The following is a 10,618-nucleotide window of genomic DNA, read 5'->3' on the forward strand; positions in this document are numbered from 1 at the left end:
CAACTTCACTGAAGCTGCCAAACTGCCTCCTGCCACTCAGGAGTTGATAGTTAAATGGGTTGTAGGAGAGAGGAGGAAAAAAAAAACTCTCACTACTACAGCCTTTACTCCTGTTGAGATGCCAGTGTCCCTCTGCTGTAGCCTGCAAAGCTGTATCCCCCCTCGATGAGCTTTAAGGCGTTAGCGTATGAGGTGAGTACAGTTAGCCTGATCTGGTAAACAAGGTATATGCTTCCAGCTGAGAAAAGGGTCTTGTCTACTAGTCTCATACGTCCCTTTCATATACAGCGTGAGCTGAATTAATGAGCTTATTTAAACCAAGCAGGACTAACAGCAGTGATAAAAGCTCACTGGCAGATAAGTTGTGATGTGTTGGTAACAGTGTGACACTACAGCTGTTTTTTGGTTCTGAGCTCTGAGAAGGAAGTTTTTTCTAGCAGTGATGAAGAAACAGATTAACAGGAGGAGCCCCTGACTCCATCGTCCCCCAGAGCAGTCAATGCACACTTTATCCAGTGCCTCAAAACTGACATCCACCAATACATTTTTACTGGGGGGGGAAGGGGAATAAATGTGTAGGCTTAGAGCTGCTATAGACTTCAAGAAGAACATTAAAGCTCAAGGCTAAGTTGATGAATCAATAGTAGTCACAGGTAGGTAAGAAAAGACACAGAGCCTGGAAAAACCCATCACAAATCTTTAATAAACTTGTGTGGCTGATAATCAGAATGGAAATTATGTGTACAGTATGTTTTTCTTCATTGGTTTACCACACGCTGAACAGAGATTCTAGGAATTACGTACTTTAAAAAGTTACTTTTAAAAAATAAAGCCATTAAGAGGTTTGCTCCCTTCTGAAAAATAACCAGCACTGTCTTTAAGATGTGGATTTGGTTTGAGGAGCTACCTTCTCTTTTTTAAGCCTGGCAGCCAACTTAATTTTCCACACTAAGGAAAAGAGCCGGAAGGACATGCAATAAAGCAGAGCTAAGAATTCTCAGGGACTATGTTGTACAGCATTGCTTGTCCCTATTTCCATTACTTTGCCAAGCAACTGCATTTCTTTAAGTTTAGCTAAAGTACCTGCAGTTGCCTTTATTAATTAGTGAATCCTTCCACTATCTGCAGCTGCTGTCCCCAGCTGCTCAGCAGGGCCTCAGCCACAGGACGGGGGTCTCTGCATCGAGACCCCCCCTGAGCTGCAAGCAGCGGCGCAGTACGGAGCGAGCGCCTGCCGCAGTCTTGAGGGCTGCTTCAAGCAGCCGCTTCCCCTGCCGCTGTAAGAAGCCCAGCCAGAACCCAACCGGCCCATGGCCGGTCACGCAGCAACTTAAGGGGTAGCTTGTTTAAGCGTGGCCCAGCCTTGGCTACGCGTTTTAAACAAATACCATGCTTCTTTTCCCTTAGCCTTAATAAAACCCTGTGTGTTTAAGGTTAGTAATACCATACATTCCAAATGTTAGCAGCAAGTAGTTTCATGACCCTGATTAGTATTCACAGTAACATCAGGTTGTCGGCACATAAAGTACAATCATCACATGTAGATTAATAGTTGCAATAGGCATGAATGGCTATTAAGGACTACAAGAGTATGTTTTTGTATACCCTTAAAAAAAAAAAAAAAAAAAACAAAACTTACTCCTAAACTAAAAAAAGATATACATATATATCTCTCTCTCCTTGGTATGCGGCTGCCCCATGACAGAATGCATAAGATGACTATGCTTGTTGTCCATTTACAAAGAATGGCCAAGACACTACACAGGTAATGAATGAAGCAGTCAGCATAAAAAAATACCTTGCCTAAGAACTTCTGTGCAGATACAGTTAATGGCAGTGCTTTCTACAATCTTATTTTATAGACTGTTAACACTGTTGCAGGAACAGTGTCAGAACAGTTACATTCTATATTTAATTACATAAAAGCTGAATATTCACCTGATGAATTCATGTTTCTATTATATAAAAGCTGAATATTCAACTGATAAACTCATTGCTTCTAATGCACTAGACAGTGTAATAGTCTTAATATGGTCAAGCAAAGGTGTTTTCCTGGCCATTTACTGAATACTTAATGCAATAATTAGAGGTGATATTCTTCAGAAGAGAGCAAGAAGTGATTCTAGGTCAGCTGTAAACAGTTTGACTTGAACAGTTTGTGGTTTTATAAGGTAAGTTAAGTCAGGCAGCCCTATTACTATACTCAAAGGCATCATACTGCCCAACTGTAAGATTAAGTACACTGTAGAAAAGCGATTCACAAACTTCTATATCCTGATGTTCAAAATGTTATGGTTTATTCTGAGATCTAAAATCTGCCATATGCCCCAAGCTTCAGTACTCTTGCTCACAGAAATCCTGGAAGTCAAAGGGTGACTAGAAAAAAAAAATCAGGTTTTGGTCTTCATTTAAGATTTAAATACATGCACTGCTCGTACAACGTACTGTCGACAGATGGGGCACTCGCTCATTCTTTTGCCACACTTCGTGCAAGTGACCATGTGACCGCATTCCAGCAGGACGCAGTCAATCACCGCATCCATGCAGATCCGGCACAGGTTATCGTCGTTGTCATTCAACTGCATCTTCTCCCCCTCTGCAAGGCAACATGTCATATGTTCGACTGTACCGGCCTAGTTAAGTTCTAGCCCCAGCATCCACTAAACCATAGAGACAACATATTTAGCATAAATTTGTTCTGCAGTATGTGTACAATAATTCTTCTAGCCCACAGAACCTTGACTGAGAATTATTCCATGTTCTCAAAAACAAACACCGCTGAAACCCCTTAGGGTAACATTCACTATTTTGTTTCATTCTTTATACTCGGGACTGGAAACCATCTCCAAATTTAGCAACAGTGAATAATGTGCTGCATCAAAATTCAGAGCGTGTTGTTTTTTCACTTCATTTGGAAGAATACTTTCATCAGAAGATTAAACGTGGTAGTACAGAGTAAGGCAAACTAAGAAGTGGAAGCCTTCCTTAAGCAAGCAAGCTGTAAAGGTGACAGAGGTGGGAAAAGCCTGTCAAGTTTCATGGAAAATAAACATGCCCCTTTAACAGCCATATGTATTCTGTAAGAGCATGTGGAAAAAGTCCTGTTTGATTTCAGATAGTTTTTAGATTTTTTTTTTAACTGACAGGACTGAGTCTCACTTAAGCCATGTTTTGACACTCAGCAGCAGTCCCTACTCAAGACAGTGTGCGGCCGTCATCTTCCAAACCCTTCTCTACACTGATTTCCCACCTGATTAGCTGATTATTTCACACCTGATTAGCACAGCTGCAACAACATTGGTGCTGTCACAATCTGGCTGTAAAGTAGCCCACAGCAAGTAAGTTTTCCAGTCTCCACAGTTCCCTGATCTTTACCACCTGACTGCACAACAGCAGCAATGACCAGATGCAGGAATGCACAGCCAGGCAGGAATTTCTCAAGCTTGTAATGACATCAAAAAGATGTTTCGCAAATTATACTTGGTTCACAGGAATCAGTCTGCAACTTAAAGACTGAAACTCGCTGTAAGAAAGGTTAGAAGATTACTAATCAGTCAGCTGCATCCACAGAAGCACCTCATAAATCCATGTTTCCCTGATACCAAACCACTTGAAATTGGATTTCTGCCACTGTAGCTTTTAATTCTGTACTGCAGCACAAGAACAGAATTCCTTTGGCCTGGAGAAAGCTGCTGCAGAAGCTCTCCCACCAATACCTTGTGAAACCCAATAAAGGACGTGGATGTGGCCAGCCGTTGTCCAAGAAACTGGTTTTCAGTTGTGCAACTTACCTTTGTTATGAAAGCAGAGGTGTCCAAGCTTTGGGGAAAAAAAAAAACAGAAAGCGACAGAATCCTTGAAAGCCTTAATTACTAACAAGTAGTATGTTCAGCTACTCCAGATGCAGCTCAAACTGTGAAAGAACACCTTCCAGTTATTCCAGTAAAGCACTGAAACTGATGTGCCAAGTCCTGTTCTTGGCAGAACTAGCCAGTGGAGACCAGAAAAGTAGTTGTTTTAAGAAAGTGCGAATTAAATATAAACTTACGTGTTTTGTGATTTTCCTCACTCTCTCTGTATAGTCTGCTCACTTTTTCCACAAGTTCCCATTTTTCACAGCATCCTGAATAGTTGACAAAATTACATGCAAGTATTTCCTTCAACTGCCGAACACTCAACCCTTCAATGTCTTCCAGACTTGAAATATCAGACAAAGATGCCCTCGCTCGCTTTCTGGACAATCCAGGGGTCTGAAACGCATCAATTGTATGTTTTTAACTCTTTGTCCTAGTAATTAGAGAGTACCAGATTTGTTCTGCTTTGTTGCAGACTACATTAAGCTGCAACTTGGCCAAAGTTTTGTTCTCTTTAAAGCAATTATTTACAAATATCTGTTTTTAGAGATGCTGAATTCTGAAGCCAGAGTACTTTACAGTGGCACATGCTAAAAACACATTCTTTGGATAGTTCTTCTCTCACCTGCTCTTCAGCACTTTCTTCTTCTTCTTCATTATTTACCAAAGATGTTTCAGTTTGTCCCTGTGTACAGAGAAAACTAATTAGAATTATACATATATATATATATATATATTCATTCTAAAATATTTTCCTTACTGCACCAAATTGATAACAGATGACAGTAACATTTTAAAGCTTTAACTGCTACTTGTCATTATGGATTTAACTCACTTCCATCATCTAAGCTGCTGGTAATATTACATTTTCAGGTCAGAGATACAGAAAAGGATTTCACCTACCACTCCAACTACCCCAACTGGTGTTTTGGTTTAGTTTCAAAGCATTGCATTAAGAACAAAAAAACCTGTATCATAAAACACATTTGAATTATTGTACCCGTAAAGGCGTTCCATTTCCTGTGCTTCCTCTTCTGTTTGCAAGTTCTCCTTGAGAAGACACTGATACAGACATAGAAAATGGATGAGTAAAAAAAGCAGAAGTTTGTGACCGTGAAGAATGCAAGCTACCACCGTCCGTATCCTCCTCAGAACCTAATCCGTGATGGCACAGCACAAGATCCACCAAGTCTTCTTTCTCCCGACAAGTATCTGTTGGTATGTTTCTGAGAATCAGATACTGACGCAGATCCTTTACTTTCAATCTCATTAACTGAGGTCGCTGAAATGCTGTTTCTTGTAGTAAGTGACAAGTAGAACATCTTCTGAGATTTTCTTGTAAGACTGAACAAACTGAGCAAAAATCCTTCTTGCAGTCACAACACACGTGCTAAGTAGAAAGACAAAATAACTAGTTAGCTGTATGGGAGATATTTACTGGGGCAGAAAACAAATCTATAGCCTGCTCTTTTCTTCTTCAGACTACAACATTTACTATTGATTTTACGCTTTCAATCAATTCTCAAAATGATGTATGCCAAAATTGTTAAGTACATAAAATTGCCCTGTCAAATAGTTTTGCAAGTGCTCAAGTTTTATGTAGCTTTTGTAGCAACACTGAAAGCTGATTTGAGACCCTAATGAACAAAACATTATGAACAAAGTACCTAAACTGCAGTTTACCCAGTAATTACACAATTTTATGGTATGTTAAAATAGTTTTGAACACACACTAAGTGCCACTGCTTTTTTCACACATGTAAAACAGTACAATCCCCAACTTAAGAGAATATACTTTTTCTCAGTTGATAAATAATCTTTAAGTGCCCAGGTGTCATTTCTGGAGAGAGCTTTGTTCAAAAAATTTACTACAATATACAGAAGCTAGAATAGGCATGACTTTCAGCAGCAATTTAAAATGATCTTCTCATCCACTTTGAATAAACCCAAATTCCTCTTTACCTAAATTCTTCAGGATTTTAGTAAATTAATATTCACTTTAGAAAATATCCCTATACAACCATTACTTTCACACTGTGCTTGCTGTGCAAACAGAATTCTGCAGTAAGAGGAAAGGGTAAACCAAATACAGGACTGGAAGAAAGAGACTTCAGGTTTATCCAAACGAGCCACAGAGAACTAGGTCACTAAGTGGACAAGATAATGATACTAGACAATCAAGTTACATAGAAAATAAAATCCAAACTGTTAAAATTACTATCTGGAAGCCTCATTAACCCACCAACCTGGTTCCAAACGAAGCAAGAGGCCATTACAGTGTAATGGCATTTCATAGAACTAAACCTGGATAGGAAACGCACAGAACTATGCTAGCATTTAACAGAAAGAAGCAGTAATACTAAGTTGTGAGCTTTTAGCTTTTCCGTCATCCAGTTTGTTCATTCCAATAGCCCACAACTACATTTGGTATTATCTTCAAAAACACTAGAAGGTTTATTTTGATATTCAACATTCTAAAATTAAAACGTGTATCTTACAAATAAGAATCAGCTAATTTTTAGGTCAGATCAGATCTAATGCGTCACTGATTAATGAGCATGGGATGTATCAGACCTCTTAACTTCTAATCCTGTCTGACATTAATTTCCTGTAACCTCAGAATAAGGCACTTACTCTCTCCTTGGCTATCTGCCTTGGTTTTCCTCATCTGAGGAAAACATATATTCATCTCCCAACATGCCTGCAGAGTAGTTGATATTAGTAAAAATACTACGTAACAAGAAAGATACTCACTTTTTTCCTAAAAACTGAAAAGGAAAGTCCACAGGCTTTGCAAACTATGTTAGCTCCTCCTGCAGCTGGAGATGGATATGATGAAAAGTTTGTATTTGGTGCAAATCTGAATGGGCCAGTACCTCCACCAAAGCCAGCCTGCTGGCCACGAACAGCTCCAGTACCCATGACTTCATTCAGCAATCCACAGCAGGAAGCCCACATGGAAGTAGCTCCCGCCTGAAAACATTCACAAGGCAAATAAAGAAATTAGTATCTTAAAACCCGTATTATGTGTGACTTGCTACTAAAGAGCTACGCCACTCCATCTGTCATCATCCCAAAAGCATGTTGCATGAATTCCCCAAGCATTAGGAATTCAATACATGAACATCTATAACAAGCGCAGTAATCTCCACTTCTCAACTGCAAACCAAAGTAGGTAAGATTTGCTTTCAACAAGCAAAAGCAGGCACAAGGAGCTTGCTTTCATAACTCCTTTTCTAGCAGAGTCCTGCACAAAACCAAAAGGGTAAAGAATTTGAGGAGATAATGCAATAATAAAGCATACTAAAGAAGGAAGAGACTAACAGCCCACCAGAGGTAACCCAAAAAAATGGCTAGAAGGAGACAGTCTGAAAGTAGAGAGACACAGTGATACAACAATTTATCCTAATTAGAGCAGGGCTGCCCCCAGTTGAATCTTCTCCAGCACTAGCTCAGTTCCTATAGGACTTACAGTGAAATTAGACCATTGATTCTAGTAAAGTTCAGTTTGTTACCTTGTGTTTGTTTATCCTAAAGAAAAGTTTCTAGCTCTTCCAACTTCAGAGTAACAAATTGAACTTTACTAGAAACAAGGGTCTAGTTTCTCCAATAATTAAATGCCTTTCAAGATCTTCCTGGACCTGCTATTTTACTGTCTTGCAAAACATTTAACAAAAGGAAAATAACTTCAAATAAACTTATTCCATATTGTATGGATTTCAGTTTTGATTCTTACAATTTAATCATAAAATGAAACATTATAAAAAGTCTAAATAACATATATAAATATTAGCTTACTACTTTTTATCCTTGAAAGTACTTTGTCCTAGATTTTCTATCAAGAAGTGCATATTCTACTTAAAGCTGGAACTTGGTCTACAAGCTGTTCAGGTCAAGTGTTTAATCACTGTCAGGTGGCTCACTGAAACCTACTGAACAAAATACCAAACAGAAGTGCACTAGGTTCCTTATGGAAGGAAGTTGAGTGATATAACTTCCTTTAAACATAATTTCTCTTCCTACTTTTTGTTTATTAACTACTCTAGTTAAAGCTGTTCTGTTTTTTTGTTCCAGAACAACATCTTTTTATAAAGCATAAGACATTAAAAAGATTGTGTTTGAGACTTACTCCTGCTGTAAAACCTTAACCAAACATAACATGCTCTTCACCTCACTAACGATAGTGGTTTAATTCCTGTATTAACTAGACTAGTTTCTATATTAAACTGCCTATTTTCCCCAAATCGAACACCATTTATGCAGCTGTTATATTTGTGGGAACTTAACACACAGCCATTGAGGATACTCCAGAAATTCTTCTTGCAAGACACTGAGCACAAAAGGAAAGAAAAGAGTCCTTATTCTAGAAACAAGCTATGAGAAACAATGCCATAGGACTAAGCATGTTTACAACAGCATGTTCACATATATTCCTTAAGAAGCATCTTTCCAACCTATCTCAACCTGGTATTTCACTTTCATTGCTGTGAACTGACATTAGAAGTGTTGCAACACCAGTGGAATATTCAACACCGTCATTTTTCTTCAAAGCTGTACTACACACATAACATCACAGGCACTAATAAAATTAGACACACATGCGACAATTTACATTCACTAATCTAGATTCACATGCATTTCAAGAGCAAAATTCATCCCAGATATAATAGTAAGAAAAAAACCTCTATGTAGTGGACACCCACACTTAGGAAATCTTCCTCAGCTTTCTTTGAATGGAGAGCAAGAAGGACAAACAAGCAATGGCCCTTCCCTGACCCCTAATGAAGACACAGGTATCCCTCTCACACGGCAGATCTCACAGATACACATCAAATGGACTCCAGATGAACTGTGCAACCGGACTTTCATGCCAATAACAAGCTGTCATTAAACTAGGATTTATTTTCTACTTTTCAGCACCAAAAAAATGGAAATGGATCAATATTTTTCTCATACAAAACGAATTATTGTAGTTTATTAGGCAAGAATTAAGTTCAGACACAGAATCTAAGAACTATAGACTTAACCCAAGAGAACTCTAAATTTTAAAACTTGGAGTTTTGAAAAACATTTTTTTCTCATCTTAAAGGAAAGTTGTCAGTTGCAGAAACATTACTCTAATTCTTGACATATTTCTTAAAAACTGATGAGCTGGCTTTTGTATTTAAAAGATTTAAAAAACAATGGTATGCAAATAAGTATAGAAAAATAAAATGATTAACCAAAAGCATCTGTCAGTACCCTCAGAAGCCAGCTTGTTTCACTACAGAACTACAGTCTATTCAGGGGGTCACAGCAGGAGGAAGACACACAGTGACTTAACGAACGTAACTTAGTTGTTACTGCTGTCATTACCTGCTTGATTAACAGTTGCTTTTTAGACATCATTCAATAACCTGTAACAACTACTCTTACATCACTATCAGCAGTAAGTAAGTATTTATTTGAGGAAAAAAAATGTTATTCTTTTTCATACATGAATATTGTAATTATCAACCAGAAAATGCCATTACACCTACCTCAAGCATTTGGTCATTTCAAGGTAAAGGGAAAGGCAACATGGGCATAATTCATCTTCTCCTTAGCCTAAATCACTTGTGCGTTCTTTATAAGCATTAGTGTCATTAACTGTTAATTGAATTACAGTGTCTAGAGTACTTTTTATCACTCTGTAAAATAAGTGAAACCATGCCAAAAACCACTGACACGAGACACAAGAGAAATACACTAGAGAATTAAGGCTTAGGCAATTTCTGTACTAGAAAGCCATTTCTAACTATACCAGTCACGACTTGCTTATTCCCCTCTCACAAGCTGCCATCAGCTATTTTCTCTCTCCATAACTTAAACGTGTCCTGTAAGCACAGAAATTCCCTTTGAGCTCCTCTGGTCCCGCTCCCAGTTCTAAGCGCACGGAGCGACCCGAGGAGAAGGGTCCTCTCCGGCAGACACCCACCGCCAGGCAGCTGGAGGCTCTGTCTTTGCTCCTTACCCAACCGAGCGAGAGGGACGTGGCCTCGCCGCCAGCCGAGCGAGAACAGCTGCCGCAGGGATTTTTCAGTCCTCGCCGAAATTGTTTACACCCATGTAACTTCTGTGACTAATGCTCTGGGGTCAAGGAAATCTTTATTTATTTATCTATTCACTTTTCCTCTCTAAGGCCGGCACTGCCGAAACGAGGGATGCAAATAACTATAGAGAAATGAAACGACAGAGCGAGCAGGAGCGTTTGCGGGGCGAAACCCCCCCGCCGGCCGCTGCCGCCCGGTGGGGCCCGGCGCGCGCCAACGGCCGCTGTGCGGGAACGGCGGGGGGGGGGGGGGGGGGGGAGCTCGCCACAGGCCGCGGAGCGGCGACATCAGCCAGTGACAGGCCCTGCCCGGCTGCTGAGTCAGCGCACGGCGCCGCGGCCCTCGCCGGCAAGGCAGCCCCGGGCCGGGCGCCCGCCGGTAACGGGGCGGGGAAGGGAGGGCGGCCGCTGCCCGACTGGGCTCGGCGGCCTGAGGCGAGGGGGAGAGGGGCGGCGCCGCCCGGCCCACCGGGGTCACGGGCCGGGTTGTCCCCCTACACACGCACACAGGGCGACACAAAAGCCACCCCTTAGCCCTCCCGCCGGCCCCCTTTTACCTTCATGGCCGCTCCAGCGCCGCCGCCTCAGCCGGCGCCGTCCGCCACGGCGACCCCGGCGCCGCCCCTCCGCCCCGCGCAGCGCCCCGAGCGGCCGCCTCACGGAGGGCGGGCCTTCGAGCCGCGCCGCACGCCAT

At 41.0% G+C, this 10,618-nt stretch overlaps 1 protein-coding gene across 1 annotated transcript; it reads right to left on the minus strand.

The window, feature by feature from the left end:
- Positions 1-681: 681 nt before the first annotated feature.
- On the minus strand, positions 682-10,560 carry RNF34 (ring finger protein 34). The gene is made up of 6 exons (XM_062590320.1): positions 10,482-10,560; positions 6,609-6,827; positions 4,855-5,244; positions 4,480-4,539; positions 4,049-4,250; positions 682-2,596 (listed from the first exon to the last, which is right to left on the minus strand). The coding sequence occupies exons 1-6, from the start codon at positions 10,485-10,487 to the stop codon at positions 2,409-2,411; spliced, it is 1,065 nt and encodes a 354-aa protein (XP_062446304.1). The 5' UTR covers positions 10,488-10,560; the 3' UTR covers positions 682-2,408.
- Between the last annotated feature and the right edge of the window lie 58 nt (positions 10,561-10,618).

The sequence above is a fragment of the Rhea pennata genome, chromosome 17 (genome assembly GCF_028389875.1).
Source record: "Rhea pennata isolate bPtePen1 chromosome 17, bPtePen1.pri, whole genome shotgun sequence".
Taxonomy (NCBI): Eukaryota; Metazoa; Chordata; class Aves; order Rheiformes; family Rheidae; genus Rhea; species Rhea pennata.

Bases quoted from the DNA above. Each gene is read 5' to 3' on its own strand.
- RNF34 (XM_062590320.1), bottom strand. The intron at 5,245-6,608 runs GTGAGTATCTTT...CTTTCTACTTAG, and splicing joins TTTCAGTTTTTAGGAAAAAA to CACGTGTGTTGTGACTGCAA. The intron at 2,597-4,048 runs GTAAGTTTATAT...GTTGCCTTGCAG, and splicing joins TGAGGAAAATCACAAAACAC to AGGGGGAGAAGATGCAGTTG.